The following is a 22492-nucleotide window of genomic DNA, read 5'->3' on the forward strand; positions in this document are numbered from 1 at the left end:
TGCACATGTGCACACGCGGGCGCGCACACACACGTACCCCTTGGCCAAGAACTGCTCTTCCAATGCAAGGTCAGATGTTCCATTCTACTTTTGTACAATACAACTGAAAATCTGATCTTGCAACGTCTCTAATCTCCATGCTGGGACTTACCTGTGGATAAAAACTTAAGGAGTAATCCAACCCATCCTAGAAGCTTCATTTGTCAACATGATGACATAGACAGGACCTACAGTTTATGGGGTGTGGGGACCATGGCCACTCCTGGGGTGTCACCCCCAACCAATCAAGACCTGGCCAAGGAAATCTGGCTATGGTGACCTTCAGCATCTCTGCCGGGTATGGCCTGGCTAGCGACCCGGTTCAGAGACCACCGACTCTCAGAGACTCAACCCTGGCAAGAAATCAACTCCTCTCCTGAACACGAAGAAGAGATGCTGCAATGAGCCAGCTTGCCTTTAACAGTCTCAGGGCACTCACACAGCATCCTCTCCCAGATCTGTATGAATGAGCACAGGGCAGAAATGCCTGCAGCAGCCTGCACGCGGGGCGAGGGGCCTGCGGAGAGCGGACAGCTCCCCCAGGTTGGCCGCCGGGCTCCCGTCCTGCCGGAGGCCTCCGCTCTGCTGGGTCCCCGTCACCTGCGAGCACAGCCCTCGTGCTCTCGTGAACTCGAGGTGCGGCTCCGACGCACACGTGGGGAGCCAGGCCTGAGAACAGGCTGTGCTGAGGGCATCTACACAGCTAAGAAGACGAGAGCATTTTACGGTTTGAATTGTCAGCTGACCTTATCCCGACAGAAACGCGCGTTCACAGAGCCTGGGTGATGGATGTATGCGGCTGTTCATGGTAAAATCCATTCAACAATTCTGCACCTTTAACAATGTTTCCAATAAAATAATGAAAAAAGGTGTAACTGCACACGACTTATTTACTCTAAAGTACAATATAGTTTAATATAGAATTTATATTCTTCATTTCAATTTGAAATACCTCTTACCCACTCAAATGATGTTTTAATCATCTTGATCTCAGAAACAAGACTATGAAACAGAAGTTAACGGATCTGAATCAGCAACAGGAAATGGCTTTGTATTAACTGTCGGGAAAACATTTACAAGACAAAGAGATTCCCATCATGGATGTACAGCACGTGAAGGTGAAGGCTAATTCTTAACAGGACTGCTATTACGTCCTTTTCAAAGATCAATAATTGATACGTAAACCTTGTTGAGACTGAGGCAAAAATCATTAGCCCAGGTGGGATCAACTACACCCAGTCCGGCAAACGCTCTCTACTCCTCTTCTCTGAAATCCATCCACAATAAAAAGTATAAATTGCTTAACCTAAAGACTTATTGATATATTTATGTACGAATGAGAGGGATTCTATAATTGAAGCGTGTGTAAACCAGATGCTATTGTGACTCGTTTGATCTGTGCTGGCTGAGGCTTCTCCACTCTAAGACTGATTAGAGTGCCAGGATCTAGATATGGGTTAATTAAACAAAGCTTCTGTTTTTTCATTCTTAGGCTTGTTGATTCTAATTTTGGCCACACCCACCTTGATTCGTAAGTCTGTGCAGTAGCCTCATTTTAAAATAGAACTGCAAAGGATGGTCCTATTTCTTAAAATGGGGATAAAAGTTACGAATTTTATTTAATGATGACACTTTTTTGGAAATCTTGAAATGTCAATCTCTTTCAGAACCCGTGAATGAGAAAATGGTTTAGGAGCAGTACTCTGTGTTACTGTCAGAGCCCCAGGACCCTCAGCACGCAAAGCCCACCCGTGTCGGGGCACAGGCTAGGCCATGGACACCCAGGGATGCCTGGCTCTGAGCGTGCATCTCTGGAATCCAAAAACATGACACTGTCCTGAGGAGCCAGGCCTCCTGCTCTCATGCCTTACTGTCCCGGGCACTTTAGCACCTGGGGTTGCTGGACTGACACGTCTCGTCAAGGCATCCTAAAAATGACATCATTCGGGAAGACCTTTTGAAGTCTTTGAGCCAACATGTTTCTTAAATGCTTCCCTGCTACACGAACACAGACAGGGGTCCTTTACACCAAGATCCGCGTAAGCCCCAGAGCCGAGGTGTGCTTGGCATTTGGGGATGACACGACCCCATGGTCCCCATGCAGACCCACTGAGCTCCCAGAGGGGTTTTCATGACTTCTGTATTTACCGAATGGTCTCATGCATTTTTGTTGGGTTTTTCTGGCGTGTTTTCCAAATGTCATTTATTTTTTTCCCGGATTGAAAAAGTTTATATGTACTTGTTTCAATACATGGAAAATACAGAAGTCTACAGAAGAAAATAAACATAACCAAAAATAAATATTACTAACATTTTGATATACTGTTTGTTGCATTATCAGATCTGTTTCTGAGTTCCAACACAAACTTCTTTTGCATCCCAGTGCAAAAACATAAAATAGAATGAAATTTGATCTATCTGGTTCCAAAACTGCAGAACAAGACTTTGGATAAAGATGGATACTTTCACAGCCTTCTAAGTAGCTGCAGGTATTTGCAGAGAGCTAGAAGGTTATACACCAAAATGACAGTATTGAAAAAACAATTATTTTTACAAAACTTGCCTCATATTCTTAAGAAGGTGAGGCCATATAGGTTAGACGAAAGAAAGTCTCAGGTTCTTTTACATCACCTTTGCCCACTGTCTCATGGTTTTTAAAAGTGTGGACTTCCGTACTTTTTTAATGCAGTGTTCTTAAAATATATCCAAGGGCTACCATCACAAAAAGCTTCTTGTGTTTATAGCTTAGAAGAACACATGTAAATGATCTAAATGTCTCACTGCTATGCAAAATATTAAATCAGAAATTTTTTGGCCATAATATAAATCAAAATTTAGGTGTTCAAGTACGCAACATTCTTAACTGTTACACACAAAAGCGTTACCACAGTGGGGCTGACCTCTGTGTTGGCAAGTGAACCCGTGTTTGCTTTCTTTTGTAAACGGTCAAGTTTCTTTCTGAACCGCATCAATGAACAAGGAAGCCAGATCCGGTTTCCCAGAGGCATCACTGGGGACAGAAATAGTCCTGAGTGCAGGAAATCAGTGAGTACCTAAACAGGCACCACGGGCTCCGGGGCAAACACCCCGTCATCAACACGCTCCTTCACGTCTCGCCACGGAAACTCCAGACATCAGCAAGCACGCTCATCCCGGCGAGGCAAAAGCTAACAATTTGTTCACAGAAAAACCATGCTACTTACATGTACATTAAGTAATGTATGTGACCCAAACCGGAACTTAACGTGCACGTAAATCCCCACACGGAAGCCAGAATCCCCTCTAACGCCACCCGCTGCTCCCCAGCAGCATCCTTGCTAGCACCTCTCTCGTGTTGTCTCTTTAGTGGACAGGTTCACGGGTGGGAGTCACAGCTGCCCAGGGCAGGGGGTGAGCACAGTCTGAAGCAGCAGACACCAGGCTCTCTGAGGACAGCACTCGGGAGCGAGCGGGCGTGGCCACGCCAGCTGAAGGGCGCGCTCACGGACTGGTGGCAGCATCAGCGCCAGTCGTGTTTCTGGGAGGTCTGAACACTAGTTCTGTTCACCAACAGATCCCTTTGCAGGTCATCACTCGTATCCTGGATGGAGTGAGGGAGGAGGCATGCAGAAGACACTCCAGAAAGGAAAGAACCGTCCAGCCCACTGGCCGGCATCCTTGTTTTCAATAATTAAAACAACACCTGTGAGGTACTCCCCCTTCCAGACTGTGCAGAACAGCCTCACACACCGCTGAGCGTGGGCCAGCAGGGGACACAGTGTGAGCTGAGAGACAGCTGCATGAGCACGGCTGACCCACCGCCCCCTCCAGGCAGCCCTCCCAGGAGGCCTGGCACTTGGACATGCAGACGCAGATACTTAGAAACCAGAACGCATCGGTTCCTACCTCCACATAGTCCTTGGCGTGGCCCCAATCTCGTTTGGCATCCAGATTCCCCAAACTGAAACATTCCAGTTGTCCGAGGTGAATCTTAGCTACTGAGCGGCTAATTTTTCGAGTAACAAAATTAGCTCCTAAAAGAGACAAAAGATGTATTATCAGTTGAGTGATTTTGACATTTAACAGTTTGGTGAACCAAACACAATCTGAGCCTCTGGGCATTTCTTCCACCCCCTGCCCCTCTAAAATAATAACAAAAGTAAACAACAGAGGCCACTGGCCGTCACTTAGGCAAGATCAGGAGCCCCACTCGAGCGTCACGCCAGCTCTGCGGCCGCGGCGAACACTGTGGGGCTGTCTTGCCATGTCCCGTGTGCTGCAGCGACACACGAGCAGGCCCCAGGCCAGAGAGCAGCTCTTGGAAGGCCAGTCTTTACACAGAAGAGTCAACAGGGTTGGACAAAGGGAAATGCCAGAATCTGTAATAAGACCATCCTGACTTTTAAGAACATAAACATCGTGTATTCCTATGAATAAGACTATTTCGGGGTTCATGAGGAGAGAAAGGAGACTAATCTGCCTCCCAGGTGTGACCAAAGGAAACAAACCAGAAGTGCATGTGGCTGCTGGAAGGGGGGTGGTCCATCCTTCTTTATCTAAAGAAGGTGGAGCGCCGAAGAATTGATGCTTTTGAACTGTGGTGCTGGAGAAGATCCTTGAGAGTCCCTTGGACAGCAAGGAGATCAAACTAGTCCATCCTAAAGGAAATCAACCCTGAATATTCATTGGAAGGACTGATGATGAAGCTGAAGCTCTGATACTTTGGCCGCCTGATATGAAGAGCCAGCTCACTGGAAAAGTCCCTGATGGTGGGAAAGACTTAGGGCAGGAGAAGGGGATGACAGAGGATGAGATGGTTGGATGGCATCACTGACTCAATGGACATGAATTTGGGGAAACTCCAGGAGATAGTGAAGGACGGGGAAGCCTGGTGTGCTGCAGTCCATGGGGTCGCAGAGTCAGACACAACTTAGCGACTGAACAACAGCGATGGGCTCTCCAGGGCTAAGCGTGAGGTCTGAAGACTCTGTACTTACTACAACGTCACCTTCTAAATTCACCCAAGCGTTATCTGCAGGACAGCATTTCTGAATTCTCTATAAATATTTTGAAATGATCGGATGAAACGTATCATACCTGAAAGGAGTAAAACTGTTTTAATGTTCTCTGGTCTTTAATGAAAGCCTCTATCCACTATTAAAAGATCACAAAGAAGGAGAAAATTAAAAGGCACTTCTGAGGCAGCTTTATCTATGCCCTCGCATCTAAGCAAGGTTATCACAAAGCTACCAAAATCTCAAGGTAATTAACAGGCACGTGAGCTGGTCAGTGGTGGCGTCTCACAGTGTAGACAGATTGCCATCACAACTTATCACATTTCAGTAGCTTCAGCTTTGTTCTTCTGCAGAAGAAACAGGGAGGTGAGTGTTATGACAAAAGCGTGGGCTTCTAGACAAACCGACACAGAGATAAGGGGGGTTCTTATAAACAGGTTTTCTCAACTTTGGCTGGAAAAGCCCAGCACAAGTTCAAAAACACAGCAGACTCACTGCACAAACGTTGCAGGCACACTTATACCAACGCCCCACCACGAGTGACAGCGAGAATCTGAATCTTCAGCCTCTCTTGGCCGTTAACAGAGCACTTTCAGAAATCCAGCTTCAACTCTGCAGGGCACTGTATAATACACACAAGAGCTCCTTCAAAAAAGAGCCTTTGAATATGAAGTATTTATCAGGCACAACCCTTTTCAATCTACTATCAATTAGCAGCTTTTAATTTACTATTGATTTAAAGTGACAATTAAATTCAGGCTTGATGTCTATCTTTGTATTTTAGTGTCAGGACTCTGCTTCATCCTGAAGTTCCGTGGATAAATCTGTGATGTCAACTCACCTATGTTACATGAGTTAGTACTTCTTCTCTGTGGCCCAGTGGACACGGACACTGGGCTGTTCCCACCTCTCGGCTGTTGTGAACGGTGCTGTAGTGAACGCGGGTGCACCCCTTTCCATGTGGGGATCAAGTGTTCATCTCCCCTGGAATCACTGCAGATGGTGACTGCAGCCATGAAATTAAAAGACGCTTACTCCTTGGAAGGAAAGTTATGACCAACCTAGACAGCATATTCAAAAGCAGAGACATTACTTTGCCAACAAAGGTCGGTCTAGTCAAGGCTATGGTTATTCCAGTGGTCATGTATGGATGTGAGAGTTGGACTGTGAAGAAAGCTGAGTGCCAAAGAATTGATGCTTTTGAACTCTGGTGTTGGAGAAGACTCTTGAGAGTCCCTTGGACTGCAAGGAGATCCAACCAGTCCATTCTGAAGGAGATCAGTCCTGGGTGTTCTTTGGAAGGACTGATGCTAAAGCTGAAACTCCAGTACTTTGGCCACCTCATGCGAAGAGTTGACTCACTGGAAAAGACTCTGATGCTGGGAGGGATTGGGGGCAGGAGGAGAAGGGGACGACAGAGGATGAGATGGCTGGATGGCATCACCGACTCTATGGACATGAGTTTGAGTGAACTCTGGGAGTTGGTGACGGACAGGGAGGCCTGGCGTGCTGTGATCCATGGGGTCGCAAAGAGTCGGACACGACTGAGCGACTGAACTGACGGCAGCTCCGTGGAGCTTCCCTGGTGGCTCAGCACTAAACAATCTGCCTGCAATGCATGAGACACAGGTTCACTCCCTGGGTTGGGAAGACCCCCTGGAGAAGGAAACGGCAGCCCACTCCAGTACTCTTGCCTGGGAAAGCCCATGGACAGAGGAGCCTGTTGGGCTACACTCCACGGGGCTGTAAAGAGTCAGACACGACGTAGCGCTCGCGCGCAGGGCAGCTCCACAGCTAACCCACTGATCAGCCGCCAGCTGTGTGCTCACCAGCAGCGACTGGATTCTCATTCCTCCACATCCTCCCCAACAACTGTACGGTTTTATCTTTTTAATGGCAGTCATCCTTGTGGGTACTTAAGTGTTATCTCCTTGGGGTTTTGACTTGCATTTCTCTGACAACTAATGACATTAAGCACCTCCATTTTCATGTACGTATCAGCCACTGTGTATCTTCTTTGATGATATGTCTAATCAGGTTTTTTGTCCAATTTTTAAAGGACAATGTCACTGGTCTTTTTAATCTTGAATTGTAAGAATTCTTTATATATTATGGGACCGAGTCCTTTATCAGACATGATTTACAAACATTTTCTCTCATTGTATAAGTTATATTTTAATTTTCTTCATGGTGTCCTTTCACACACAATTTTTTTAGTTTTTTACGAAGTTCAATTTGTCTTTTTTTTTTTTTTTGACTGTATGAGCTTTTGGTGTCACATCCAAAAGGACAGTCTTGAAGATTTTCTCCTGTATGTTTAACGCCTTGGGTTGATTTGGTTCTTAAATGTAGGTATCTGACCTGGTTCCAGTTCATCTGTGTATGGTGAGGAGAAAAGGGCCCAGCTTTAGGCCCCTGCATGTGGCTATAGGGCTGCTCTGGTACGGCGTGTGTGCTGGAAAAGCTATGCTTTCTCCCACCTGAATGGCCTTTCACCTTCTGCTGAAAATCAGTTACCCATGGACACACGGGCTTATCACTGACCTTCAGTCCTGCTCCGTGGATCTAACACCTGCTGGCATGCGAGAACCACACACGTGATCAGCACAGGTCTGCGGGGACCGTCACAGCCCGGAAGTGTGAGTCTTCCGACTGCTCTTTCTGACTATTTTACCTTTTCTCAGTCCCTTGAATTTCCGTGTGAATTTTAGGACCAGCCTGTTAATTCTGCACAAAAGGGGCTGAACTTTTGCAGGAATGGTGTTGAATGTGCAGATCGGGGTGGGAGGGGGGCACTGTCCATTCTGAAAGCACCTCATCTTTCTGCTCATCCGACGGGGGGGAGGGGGCTTCTGCTGATCTGGGGCTTATCCAGTTGCTTTCAGCAATGCTGAGTAGTTTCCAGAGAATACATTTTCCACTTTTTGTTAAATTTGTTCCTAAGTAGTTTACTCCCTGTGATGTTGTTATAAGTGTAACTTCTCATGATTTCATTTTCAGGTTCATTTTCAACATTTTTATTGCCACCATGTTTCACTAGTTAATTCTTGGGAGAGGCTTAAAGTGATTGTTTTTTTTTTTTCAATTTGTTCTTTCCATAGAGCTGAGTGCCTGGATCTCAGTGGTAAGGAATCTGCCTGCAATGCCAGGAGACACAGGTTCGATCCCTGGGTCGGGAAGATCCCCTGGAGGAGGAGATGGCAACCCACTCTAGTATCCTTGCCTGGGAAATCCCATGGACAGAGGAGCCTGGTGGGCTACAGTCCATGTGGTCACAGAGAGTGGGACACGTCTGAGCGGCCGAGCACGCACGCATGCACTTCATTTTCACTCATTACACAAGCTTCTTGTTTTCTGGAGAGAACTATATGAAACCACTCACCTGAGGGCTGAGGCCTGGAGGGCACAATGTCCAGCCAGGCCCACCATGCAGATGGAGGAGGAGAGGCCCACGGCCCGGCCTGAGCCGCCCCCTGGCTCCTGCCACTGCTGCTGGCACCAGCCTGCCACGAGGCAGGAGGCGCCCTGCCTGGACGGGGTCGCTGGTGTGGCTGTGCTGGTACACACACAGAGAATGGAACTCCTGTAAGTGTGCACATACATGCTTGATTTCCAATAGCCTTCACTACAAGACCTCAGCCAGGATGAAGACCAAGAAACGGAAAGTCGGCCCAGTGAACTGACAACCGAAGGCCGCTGGCCGCTGGCCCTGCCACCCAGACCACGTGGCACTCTGGACAGGCACACCTGCCAGGCCACGCCTTGGGCGCCCACCCGGGCACATGGCGCTGCAGACCGTGAGCCATCACAGATGCAGGCGCGTCAGGCCCGTCGCGTCCGGTCTGTAAAACGGGGACAGCAACAGTGCTGCCCGTGCAGGTCGATGCTTCGGAAATTCCGGGTGAATGTGACTAACGCAGTCTCAATGTGTCGCCTACTACCACAATTACTACATTACAAAGTCGACGGTACCTGTAATTCAACCTCAACGAGAGGTCCAGATTTCTTAGTTTGTTCATGACTAAGTCCCTTAACTCTCTGATTTTGGAAGTCTGAGAATGAGAATAGATCTAAGTAAACAGCCAGAGGCAGGCGGGTGGACTTACACACCCAAAGCACCGATAAACATCTCTTATATTGTATGTTGTAGGTTACTTTTTCAAGATAAATTCATTAGCCAAGGAAAAACAGAATACACACAAAAGTGTATACTAATAAGAAGGAAACCAATCAAAATGAGTTTTAGTCCAAATATTAGCTGAGATTGAGATCAGGAGCTTTTCTAGCATTGACGGAATGAAAAGTTCAGAACTTTTATTGTGGCAAATAGCAGACAAAAAACTCCATTAAAACCCCATTTCGCCCCATTAAAAAACACCAAACTATGCTGGATAAAATATGACGACGATTCACTGAATTTCAAAGCTGAGTCTGCACACACCGCCCGGGTCACAGGTGGGCCCCGAGGGGTCAGGCTGGGAGTGGGTGGGACATCACCTGAGGCCCCGGAAAGAGCTTCAGCTCTCAGCTCCAACTGGAGGCAAAGGGTGAGGCTTCCAGAGAGGTCCACACGCCCTGGGAGTCACTCTTAATTCTGTCACTTTTATCAGTGCCTGGTAAGTCACTTCAGTCACATCAGACTCCGTGCAACCCTATGGACCATAGCTGGCCAGGCTCCTCTGTCCGTGGGATTCTCCAGCCAAGGACACTGGCGTGGGTTACCATTCCTCCTCCAGGGGATCTTCCGACCCAGGGACTGAGCCTGTCTCCTGCACTGCGGCACATCCTTCACTGCTGAGCCACTGGTAAGGGTGATCACGTACCTTTCCTGAGCAAAAGTGCCTAACAGTCTCCAGCTGTACTAGGTTGGAGGTGATAAAGTCAGGTTCCTCTCAGCTTTAACTCTGCAGGTTTCTTGACTGCTCTGCATAGCTCCCAGGGTCTCTTTTCAGAGAAGACAGGTCTGTTTATAATTTTGAACTGGAAAGGCTGCGCATATTCCCATCTGTACCAATTTTCCTTCTCATCCTACCTTCTTGAATCTCTCTTCTGGCATCCTTTCCTTTCTTCTTAAAATGTATACTTTAAAATTTCCTTCAAAGTGGAGAACTGTCTGGCTTGATTCTGAGAGTCCTCACAACCCCAAGTTGAAGGCTGCTCCTCCCAGCAGTGCGGGCACTAACACACGCCTTCTGGCGCTGGTCTGTCCTGGATGAGAGTGCGGCCAGCGCGAGCGCCCTTCCCCTTTCTCGTCCGGGGAGACTAACGACGCCCTCTCCCTCTTCAGCCCTTGGAGTCCAGGCGTCCAGATGCGGCTTCTGCTCGGTGCCCGCGGAGCCTTCCCGTGTTTGTGCGACACTTGGGCCTCCTCGTGCACTGCCTCCTCTTCACTCTATTTTCTTCTTTCTGTTTCCTTCTGGGAAAGAACACTAGACCCTCCCATGTTACCTTACAATCTCTTCACTTCTTTTTAAAATAATTTTCCTCCTTCTGCCTGTCTCTGCAACATGCAGGGTAACTTCCTTAGAGCCATGTCATTCTCCTCGGTGTCTAGTATTTAAGTCAAACATTTAACTCTTTGTTTAAATAGTCTTTTACATCTAAAGTCCTCTCTGCTTCTTTGCAGATCTACTAGGTATTTTTCATATTCTGATCTTGTTTGTTTTTTTATGATTTTTCATTTTACGATTTTTCATTTAAACACACCCTGGAGTTCTATATTCTGATTTAACAGTTCTGAGTTCACTGGTGACTGATCTCGTCTCCTCTGTGGATTCGGACTCACTTGCTTCCTGGCACACTTGGTGGCACTCCCAGTTCTTGGTGAGCAATAATCTGCTGGAAGCCGGGGGCACGTCTGACAAGGACGGTCGTCTCCGGGGAAGGTCTGCTTGCTTCCGGTCGAGGGTGCACAGAGATACCGCCCTGCCGTCTCCCCTCACCTTCTCCAGCCCCAGGGGCACAGGGTTCTGTCCCCACTTCCACGGGAAGGTCCAGACTGAGCCCCCCCAGAGGCTGGGTGGTGAGAGGCCTCCTGGGTCACCACTCCTGGGTGGGCGGAACCAGCGGGCGCTTTGCTGTCCCTCACGCCCCCCGCCTGCCAGTGGGAAGGGCTGCCGGGAAGACCAGCCAGACCTGAAGGGAGAACCTGCTGCTCCGCACACCTGGGCACAACGCGAGCAACCAGCCACGCTGGACACACTTAGTTCCACTTTACACATTCAGAAAACTGATTTTACTGTTTTATTTCGTATGGAGTATGTCTGTACATTGACTACCTGTACTTAAAAAATACGTAAAAACCTGAAATCGGTCTATCTTGCTCACGCTATTTTTCTGGCTCAAATACACTTATCTGTAATGATTTTTTCACGCACAGGCAAACTCATGAAATTCAAGAGGACTCTGTTTTTCTGGGCCTTTCCCTCCTGCCAGGCCTCACCTCCTGTGAGGCCTGATGACCAGGACCCACTGAGAAGCTGGGGAGCAGGACACTCAGGCTCAGGGGGGAGCCCAAGCCAGACCCCAAATCCCTGGCTCTGTTCCCGTGTTTGATCCTTGAGTATGTGTGTGCGGACATCCAAGCCCTTGTTCTATTAAACTTTCTAATCTCATCTCACAAAGCACCCACATAACACCCCCCAAGTCAAATACCTTCAAGACAAAACTTGAAGGAAAAGAAGACGGGACAAAATTCACAAAGCACACACCTTTAACTGCCAGCAGTAAACCGGAAGACGTGAAGACCGCACACTTAGTGAGAATCACAGAACTAGATTATCTGGTGAAGCGCATTCTCTCCCACAGAGCACCACTCCACAAGCCTTTTGAACAATGCCACAGCGGACAGCGCAGGGAGACTGAGCGGCTCCGAGGGACGACGTGCCGGGAGCCCCCAGGTCCCCGGGACAGCTCTTCCATCGTCCACAAGACAAAGTCACCTCTTCTCTGGCCGAGCACTTGTCGCAAGCCCTGCAGCTCTGAGTGTGGGGAACTGGAGCAGGCCGCCTGCCCGTGCCCGGGGCTGTGTGAGCACACACACACACGCGTGTGAGCCGTCCCCATCGGTACCTCCAGGGTGAAAGCGACCACGGTACCTCCAGTAAAATTCTACCCCGCTGCCCGGCACTGTATCCAGACGCTCTTGATTGAGAGGCTTTTGGAATTAGATAAAGCATAGAGACAGCTTGGATGACGTTCTTCGGCAAACAGAAATCGTTCCAATGTTCCTTGAACCCCTGGCAACCTCCGCGGAGCCCACGTCCCACCCCGCAGGGATCCGGGCTGCCCCGCCGGGCAGGGCCCGGGCCAGGCGCGGTGCAGACGGGGTGGAGAAAGAGGAGACGCGGGAAGGTCACGGCCAGCGGCGCAGACCGCGGAGATCAGAGGGCCCGTACCTCCTGTGCTGCGAGCCCGGCCAAGAGCAACAGCGTCTGACTGCGGGGACCCGGTGGACAAGAGGCCCATTCACGGCGTGAGCTACCAGCTCCAGGCAGCTCGTCATAAATGTGGGCTGAAGAGAGAGGCGCGGGCTGCTCTGCTGTTTGTTCCAGTGCTCGCTGCCCTTCCCGGGGAGCCGGCTCCTCACGTGCCTGCATGCTCACCCTCCTGTCCTGGGCTGCCCTGGGCACTCAACCCTCGGGGCGACCGCCCCGGAACGCAGTGTTCCCAGGAGGAAACACGCCTTGGAGCCACACAGGGACTTGCACACCATCCTTTGAAACCCTGTACAAAATCCTTTGTACTGAAATGATCTGTTAACGTTAAAAGACGACTCCTCTCCTGTGGACCTGGGTCGCGTCCGGGCTGCGCCCAGGAAGGGGCACGTGGTGCATCAGGAAGGCAGTGCCTCTCCCCGGCCAGGGTCGCTCGTGACCACGGAGATTCCATCTCGGCTCAGAACCATCCTGACCACTGAGATGCGGAGCACAGCCACTTCACGGAAATGTCACGTTCAAGGTAACTTTAAAAGGCCAGCATCTGCTTATAGGCATTCCAGTGCAGAGACTGCAAAGTGAGAAAACCTCCCAAAGGCTTTGCTTCAAGCCCTTCATTGATGGGCAACAGGAACAAGACAAAGGTTCACACGTGGAGGCCACGCGCCCCTTTGTAGGGTCATCTCCCTCTGTGCTTGGGGTCCAGTTCCTATACAGAACAGTGAGCAAACGTGGGCCCCAGCAAACAGCGGAGAGCAAGCGACATCTCTGCACGGCAGGCTGGCACAAGCCCCGGGGCAGGTGCCGTCCACTCCCACGGACGTGGCCACTCCACTGCTCACCGCCCATTCCAGGAAGCAAGCTCACGTTCATGACCACTGAACTTCATTAACTAGCAGTATTTGCCTGCGTTGTTCAGTTAGAGGGGCATTTATGTGTCATTTTTTCACAATGGTGTATTATTAGCTCACGACTGTGCTGGGCCCAGAAGTTTGTTGTTCAGTCACTAAGTCACGTCCGATTCTGTGACCCCGTGGACAGCAGCCCGCCAGGCTCCCCTGTCCTTAACTATCTCCCAAAGTTTGCTCAGATTCAAGTCCATTGAGTCGGTGGGCCCAGCAGAGCAGATGATACTTGTTATTAAGGATATTTTCAGTTACTGCCTGATTTTCTTTCTTATAAGAAGATGCCGTGTCTGCAGGCTTAGGAAACACTTCAGCTGCATCGTCCACCGGGCCCTCCTGTGAGCACCATCCCAGGGCCGTGCACGCGGCCTCACATCCACGCTGAGGTTCGCAGCAACCACGTTCAGCCCGGCTTCCTCCAACAGAAACCTCACAGCTCCTCTGAGGATCACCTCCGTCTTCTTTACGAGGTTTGCTCCTTCTGCACAAATCCATTGTTAGGGTTTTAAGAGGGACCTGGGGCCGGGCTGAGACGTTTCCTGTGGACTTCACCGCAGCCTCCTCAACGTCTTGTGGGCACAGGGGCTTCCCCTTCTCCACTGGTAAGATGCTGCTGAGCACCCACCTTCCTCACGGCCAGGAAGTGCTCTCTGCGGTCGGACTGTGGTCGCACTTCCTCACCTGCGGCCGTTATGGGCTACTTATCCTTCTGCACATCGTCTCTGGTGCCTTTTCAGACACCCCGAACTTACTAGACGTTCAGCAAGTGTTATTGCAATGATACGCCTATTCTGGCCGGAGAAGGCAATGGCACCCCACTCCAGTACTCTTGCCTGGAAAATCCCATGGGCGGAGGAGCCTGGTAGGCTGCAGTCCATGGGGTCGCGAAGAGTGGGACACGACTGAGCAACTTCACTTTCACTTTTCACCTTCATGCTTCAGAGAAGGAAATGGCAACCCACTCCAGTGTTCTTGCCTGGAGAATCCCAGGGATGGGGGAGCCTGGTGGGCTGCCATCTATGGGGTCACACAGAGTCAGACACGACTGAAGTGACTTAGCAGCAGCCTGTTCTGGCAGAAATAAGCCTTCTTCAACATCAACTTTGGCCCACTCTGGGAGTTTTGATGTGACCCATCAATCAGGTCCATGCAGACCACGAATGTCTGTGTAACAACACCTGGGAGTGTCCGTTCAGCCAGGGCTGTAGGAAGACGGGAAGGGTCTGCTGAGAGGTTGAGCCTAAGCTCTAACTTCCTGAACGGACCCAGGACCGGAAGCCTAGGGGTCCATCAGCCGGTAACTACCAAGATCAGAGAAGCAGCTGGGCCGACTTCCACTGACCCAGTGGGAAATGCTGGATATTCTCAAAGCCTCCTGTCTGAAGTTCTCACCGTCCTGGCATTAACAGCTTGAGGGAGGAACCACAGGCACCACACCCTGCCCCAGAGCTCAGCTGGCCCCAAAGCTGCAGGAGCAGCACACCCTCCCCGAGGACAGCGCTCCCCACGCGGGGGAGGGGCCCCGCCCCAGCTCCCGGCATCAGAGTGGAGCCCCGTGGGCGCTCTCAGACCTCGGCCCAGACTCACAGGCCCCTCCTGTTTTAACAGCCCGAAGCTGGTGCCGCCCTCAGCCCTCCTGGGTCAGACCGGCTGTGCGTCTCGGCTCTCAGCGAGGGCGCCGCCAGCCGGCTCCGCATCTGCGCGTGGGCTAAGCCCGCACCGCGTGCTGCGCGCGTGGGCAAGCGTCTGACCAAGCGGAAAGGACGTCAGCGGCTCAGGCAAAGCCCCCAGCGCGCCTCGCCCTCACGCCCGGGCCACAGCCTCAGGAGCCGCGCTGTGCCGTGGGCTCTCCGCCGCGCCCCTCACAGGCAGGCGGGCGGCCGGCTGCCACGATGCTTCGGGACCGCGGACGCCCAGGCCAGAGGCCGCCATCGAGCCCCGAGTCGTCCTCGGCTGGCTGCACGCAATGCTCCGCTTCCTCCGGCTGCTTACTGCAGCTCCTTCCCCACCCTCCTTTTCTTTACCACCAGTATTTTCTACAGAAAGAGTTTTCCTCTGCGAAGGATGAGCTTAGGAGAGTAACATGGCTTTAGAAGAATCATTTCTGCTCAGAGTTTGGTCTCTAACTGAACTCTGGGAATTGAAAATAAACGCGTACGGGACACTTCCCACCGCAACGTGGTGTCCGGTATTCTGGAAATTACTGACACTTCACCACATCTCGCCTACCTTAATCACCCCTTAACAAGGTCTGAGAGCTGAACTTCTCCAACTTATTCAGGAAAGACAAGTCACCTCTCCCTTCATGAGTCTCCCCCATTCCTTCATGATTATTGCATTTGAATGTGAGGTGGCCACAGATGGGCGTCCCTTCTCCAGAGCACCTTCAGCAGGGGTGATGTAACAGTGCGCTAATAACCCTACTTATAGAACTTCCTCCCAAGATCACAGTCCCTTAAGTGAAGACAGTCATCCTCCCATTTCACAGGTGAGAAAACTGAGGCTCAGACAGATGACAGGACTTGCCGAAGTTGCCCCTGTCATAAGTGGAGGAGGCTGGCTTGGATCTAAGCGGTTGATGACTCCTGGGTCCTCCCCTGAATCCAAGCCAATGAAAAAGGGGAGCAAAGCCTTTTTTGCTCAAAACAAAACAGGAAAAAGAAAGCTTTGGCTCAAACTAAATTTGGGGGAAAATGCCATTTGACAAAAAATTTGCAATGTATCTTATAATAAAATTTAAACAATAATTGTATTTTTTTTTCTTAGTATCACCAAAATGTACAGCAGGTTTTTTTTTTTTTTTTTTCTGGTTTGCATTTCTTTGACAAAACATTTTGCACTTCACAGGACCATTAATGAAAATATGTGAACCGTTTTTAAAAATACTTAAAGGTTTCATTAATTTTCCCAAGGGTCTCACACAGGCCTTTGGTGTTTATCCATAATTCTTCCATATTCATCATCATCTGTTTTGGCTTCCCTAATTCAAACGTTCACTGGCTTAACTTCCAGAATCTCACTTGCAAATAGCTTTTCCTGTGGTTCCAGTGATTCTCCAGGACCTCCTCCATCTCTTCTTTCTGCAACGCACGGACGCCTCGGCGGCCACTCTAAGCCATCTGTAAACATCACGATCGGTTCTCAGTGTTTGGCTCAAACATACTTCTGGCTGGCAGCCCCGCGGGATGTACGCTCTTCAGGCCGCGGCTGCCAGGGCCCCGCTCCGAGGGCCACTCCCTCAGACAGGGTCTGGGGGTGGTCGGTGTCCAGAGTCCAGCCTCCAGGACTCAGCAAGGGAAGCACGGGAGGAGGGAAGAGAAGGGAGGGGCAGGGAGGCACACAAAGGCTCTCAGTGCACTGGAACCGAGCTCCTCTGTGTCACACCTGCGCCCCGCTTCTCCCCTGCACGGCCCCCACGGGTACGCAGCACGGTCAGCTCAGCGGTCCTCACAAGACAGCCTGAGCTGGACGTGGTCCCGACACGGAAGAGGACCGAGGGCTGCCCGAGTCCCTGCCACGTGGCCCAGGCCCGTGCCTGGCTCTGCGTGGCCTGCGGCCCCGCGGACACTGCCAGCTTACAGGTGGGGGGCGTGCTACGTGAGACCCAACAGTCATCAGTTTGGTTTCAAATGTAAATGCCACAGAAATCGCAAAAAATTTAAAAAAATCAGTGTTAACAATCCTGGAAATGTCCTCTCAGCGGGTGAGAAGGGACTTGACTTTCTTGAGTGGTGATAACCACTCGCTGAGACCAAGCCTCACCTCACGCGTCCTTCGTGCGCTCTGCTGGTGGCTCGGTGGCGCTCGCCAGTGCTGAACACAGGTGCAGTCCCCGGTCCTGAAGGCCCCACGAGCCGCGGGGCAGCTGGGCCCGTGCACCACAGCTTCTGGGCTTGTGCTCCGGAGCCTGCAGGCTGCAGCCGCTGAGACCCGCACACCCTGGAGGCCGTGCACCACAGCCAGAGCAGCCCCACAGGGAGAGGCGCACGCACTGCAACTAAAGAAAAGCCCCCGGGGCCCCAGAGCCGGCACAGCCGGAAGTAAAGGGACGGTAACATTCTAAAGTCTTAAAAAGAAAAAACAGTCCAGCGTGTCCGATCAGTTACACCGCATCTTCTGCAGAAAAGAACAGGCAGACAGCTCTGTGACGTTCAAGTGTCACAGTCCACAGGGGTGACAGGGGCCCAGAGGACTAGTCAGAGGCCACCAGGAGCCTGGTAGGGCCACAGTGAGCAGCCAGCAACCTCATCATGAACGCAGGTGGAATGGGTCGGCATTGCGCCTGCAGGCCTGGGCTGGGCCCTCGTGTGGGCTTCAGGCAGTGACCTCATCGTGAACGCAGGTAGAATGGGTCGGCGTTGCGCCTGCAGGCCTGGGCTGGGCCCCCGTGTGGCTACTCATGCCTGGATTTCACAACACGTGGCTGCGCTGTTTTCGGTAATTCAGGCTGTGATGCTCACCCAAAACTGCAGAGCACTCTTAATATACAACTATACAGATACATAGTTGGCTGATGTGACATTGGTTTCCATGTTTCTTAGTATGTCTATAGCACTGCAATTTAAATTTACCAGCCAGGTTGACAAATACTAACTTAAGTCATTTTTTAAAAAGATTACCTTATTTACAAATAGACATCCACATACAGAAAGGGGAGTGCTTTCTGCCCATCAGGATTAAATACAAGCCAGTTCCAACTATTTAATGTATACCATGCATCCTCTTATCCCCTAGGGCATTAAACAGCTGTGAGTTTGAATCATTTCAAAGGAAAACTCTCATACTCAGGGAGCCTCTACAGAAACGTTACTATGGCCCTACGCACTGAGGGATGGCCTAGGACATGGATCCACAGTTTATTCCCAAAGGAAAGCTGTGCTCTGATTTACAACGAAAGATAAAAATGCTCATGTACTTCGGAGGTGGAGGGAGTGCAATGGACCCACCCTGGACGTGGGCTGTGGAAATGGGCCCCTATGAAGTGAGAGCTCATCCCCAGCTGATCAGAAGAGCCGTGAAGAAACTCCTCTGGTCTCAGGCTTCCCTGACTCAGGCCTGACCTCCAAGACCTAAGGCCTAAACAGTTTTACAGGGAACTATTTAAATCAGATTTCTTTTCTCCTGTGTTTAGGTGAACATTTGCTAAACTCTAGGAAGGAACTTCACTTTCACTTTTCACTTTCATGCATTGGAGAAGGAAATGGCAACCCACTCCAGTGTTCTTGCCTGGAGAATCCCAGGAACCGCAGGGCCTGGTGGGCTGCCGTCTCTGGGGTTGCAGAGTCGGATACGACTGAAGCGACACAGCAGCAACAGCAGCAGCAGGAAGGACTGACCACAAAGTAAAAGTGCTACATTAAGAAAAAGAAGCTGCTGCTCTTGAGAGGACACTCGTCTAGATTTGGTGACAACCTCTGGGGCCGTCACCCCGACACGCGCCCGGGGACTCTTGCCCGTGGGGTACCTGTGCTTGTGGGCTGTTTAGGAGCATCCCTGCCCCCAGCCAAGTGCTGGCAGCAAGCACCCAGCACCCCTCCCGCCAGGGGTGAAAACCAAAAGCGTCTTCAGGTGAATCACATGTCCTCTGGGGGCAGGTCACATTCTCCCCACCTCGCTCCCATCCCAGTGGAGAACCTCTAGTCTGGAGGGTTAATCTTATATTTACAGCAATGAATAAAGAACAATCTTTAGAAAACTAAAGGGGAAAACTGTCTAAAATTTTACTATGGTTTGAGTAGTTAATTCTCGCAATTATAGTTTTTAAAAATCTGAAGATTAACATGTTAATATAGTTAAGACATTTTAAAAAGCAAAATACTTGGCAAAAAAAAAAAAAAAAAAAAAAAAAGCTCAAGTCTAAACCTTAAAACTACAAGTTCACGAACCTTCCAGAGTCTCCCAGTCAGGTGAATACTGTGTTTAGATATATATATGATTTCTTATGCAGCCTGTGTTTAGAGGAATGTGCTGTAGCATCTAAAAGGTCTCCGCTCCTAAGCAGTCGCTGGACACCACGCATGTGCGGAGTCGAGCTGCTAACCGTGGGCGTACTTAAGGCGCTTTACCACTGCGCACTGTCGCACGGGGTTGTAACGCATTTTGCACGAGCTCTGCTTTTCCTCCAGGCCAGCTCAAGGTCAGTTTTTTACTTTAAGTCACATTTGTATTTTACTGTCATAAATCTAATGTTTCATTATGATCATTTCCACTAAACATCTGAAAGGCACACTGCATTTAACCAAAAGAATTCACATCTTTCACCAAAGATATGAGCCATTGCTTCATTCCATTTTGAAGCCCAGCTCTGCTTCTGGGGGTGACCTGCTCCAATGCCTACTCCAAAGCGTCACCATGGGCGATTTCTACAGATACAAGCAATGTGGAGGTCGACCCTCCATCCCCAGGGCTGTGCCAGCCCTGCATTGACATCAGTCAGTGCCGAGAACCTTGAACACCTCACCCTCATGCCGCTTCAGCTTCTTCAGTAATGAGACAAATGGGATGAGAAGACTACACTCCTCCTCCTCAAGGATCCTGAGCGCCTCTGGGGGGAGCACACGCAGGTGGGCGGCCGCTGTTTGCCCCCTGAAAGCTCTTTCAGAGAAACAGTGTCACCTCATGGGCCACTATGTACTTTTACATTAAGAAATCTTAAAAAACAGAAGTGTGTATGCATTACCACATACACAGAGAGAAATGTGTAAGTTTAACAAGTCTGTCAAAATATGTCTACAAGTATCTTTAGAGTATTGAATGAACATGTCAGCTGCAGCAAAAACAGCTCATGAGTACAATGACCTTCCCAGTGGGCTTGCTTTCAATGTTCTAATCTATAGAATAGTCTCATATTTTATCATGATAACCGATATATTTGAAAAGAAGCTACTTTCTCTTCACAAGCTACTTTAAAGTAATTTTAAAACTTCTCAGCATTTTTTACATAGTCTAATTTCTACAGTTAACAGCTCTGTGACATCAGTCTCTGATTAGCTTTCCAAAGAAAGAGCAACAAAAACAAAAAGATTCTTTGCATGTGATACTTTCCTCACAGAAATGTAATAGTTCTAGACAATAAGCACAGCCTTTACTTCCTAAAGAGGGAACATATAAACCTGTGTCTTCAGGAGTAAGGTGGTACCACTGCCACATGTGTGGCAGTCAGAACACGTAGAAATACGTAAGTAAAACAGACGCCGAAGCTCAAGTCTAGAAAAACAAAAGGAGAAGTAGAAGGTTTTCAGGTGCATGTCCAGTTTTGTGGCATTTCTCCACCAAGTAAACCAACTCTTCTTTTAATTTAAAAAAAATAGTCCATTTTTACTTCAAAGGGCTGAGTGCGTACGAGTGACAGCTTGTGCTGGTGTCTGAACACCACTGCACGATGCGAGCACGCGGTGATACGCTGCCACCCTTTTATGGCACACACTGATAGACAGTGAACTATCACTCGCTGTTAATGTGCTGTGAATGAAACTCAAGGGCCTCCGCTTTCTTACAAGCAAACCTGAAGCATGAGCCATGTGGCACCTCTGAAAAGCGAGCAGGGGGAGGCCCGCCTCTGATCACAGGTGTCTCCAGCAGATCAGGGACGCTAAGCAGTCACTTCTGCGCCAATGAGAACAACCCCACCCACCTTCAGAGCTACTGTGAGCTCACCACGTGACCAAGTAAAAAAGCGTCCTTCCAGAGAACCACCAGGACTGCGAGGAAGCAAAGACACATGTTGCAGGGGAAGCCAGCGGCCGTGTGCCCGGCAGGACCAGCCCAGCCGCCAGGTCGCCTGGGGGCCTCTCAGTGCCCAGCTGACAACATGCTGCAGGAATCCTGCTGCAGGTGGGTTAACCACAAACTCAACGCGATTCATGTTTATTGGAAGCCTTTCTATAAAACTACCTTGCTGCCTTGGGAGAAGCCCATACTATACACAGTTGAATGTTTCTTACTGTTGAGGCTTCAGCTGTTCCCAGGGGGTGGAAAGTGGGGGAACAGCAGATGTTTTCTTAAAGGGTCAGAGAGTCAACTCTTGGGGCTTTGCAGGCCCCAGGCCTCCACCGTGGACACAGCCGCTGATGATGTGCGAGTCCTGGGCATGGCCAGGCTCCCGTGACCCTTCACTCACGAACACCAGCAGGTGGGCAGGACCGGGCGCACCAGCCAGAGCTGGCCAATCTCTGGTCCAGAATATCTCTATACGAAAAATACCTCTTCCATAAAGTCAGAGATTCTCATGGACTGTTATGCAAGCAGTCAAAAAGGGCCTTGTCAATTAGCTTCTGTTAGAGAAAAAGCAGAAAGTAGCCCCCATTTCAGCTGCACCTAACAGGCCTTCGTGACGCTGCACCTTCACTGACACTGAGCTTCCCCACTGCAGCAACGAAGCAAAAGTGGCCCAGAGATGACGGGGCAGGACGGACGGACACACGTGCTCAAGCTGCTTAAGAAGACAGACTCGAAGCACCAGAGTATCGCCGGCGAGCAAACGACAGGCAGTTTTAAAGAGGAGCTCTGTGTGTTTACTAAGGTGTATCAGAGAGAGTCTTCTACATCGTTTCCTACCAACAACTATGCACACAGCAAATAAGCTAGAAGGATGCATTGTCCAGCACAGGGAACAGAACCAAGGCTTGACAGTAACTACAAATGGAGAACAGTCTTTACAAAATATCAGTCACTATGCTGTACACCTGAAACTAATATAACATTTAGTAAATGTTTAACAGCAGGTAGGCACTGTTTAACAGCAGATAGGCTAGAAAAATTTTTTCATGTTTAATATGAAAATCACATGAAAATCACTGCAGATGGTGACTGCAGCCATGAAATTAAAAGACGCTTACTCCTTGGAAGGAAAGTTATGACCAACCTAGATAGCATATTCAAAAGCAGAGACATTGCCTTGCCAACAAAGGTTCATCTAGTCAAGGCTATGGTTTTTCCTGTGGTCATGTATGGATGTAAGAGTTGGACTGTGAAGAAGGCTGAGCGCCCAAGAATTGATGCTTTTGAACTGTGGTGTTGGAGAAGACTCTTGAGAGTCCCTTGCACTGCAAGGAGATCCAACCAGTCCATTCTGAAGGAGATCAGCCCTGGGATTTCTTTGGAAGGAATGATGCTGAAG

The 22492-nt window shown here is 49.8% G+C and overlaps 1 protein-coding gene across 1 annotated transcript in view; it reads right to left on the reverse strand.

Annotated features, from left to right (window-relative positions):
- GMDS (GDP-mannose 4,6-dehydratase) overlaps positions 1 to 22492 on the reverse strand; it is a 436801-nt gene that overhangs the window by 217522 nt on the left and 196787 nt on the right. The window contains 1 exon segment of the mRNA XM_070360877.1: positions 3925 to 4052. Within this exon segment, the coding sequence (XP_070216978.1) occupies positions 3925 to 4052 (128 nt within the window).

Source organism: Bos mutus, chromosome 23, assembly GCF_027580195.1.
Source record: "Bos mutus isolate GX-2022 chromosome 23, NWIPB_WYAK_1.1, whole genome shotgun sequence".
Classification (NCBI taxonomy): domain Eukaryota; kingdom Metazoa; phylum Chordata; class Mammalia; order Artiodactyla; family Bovidae; genus Bos; species Bos mutus.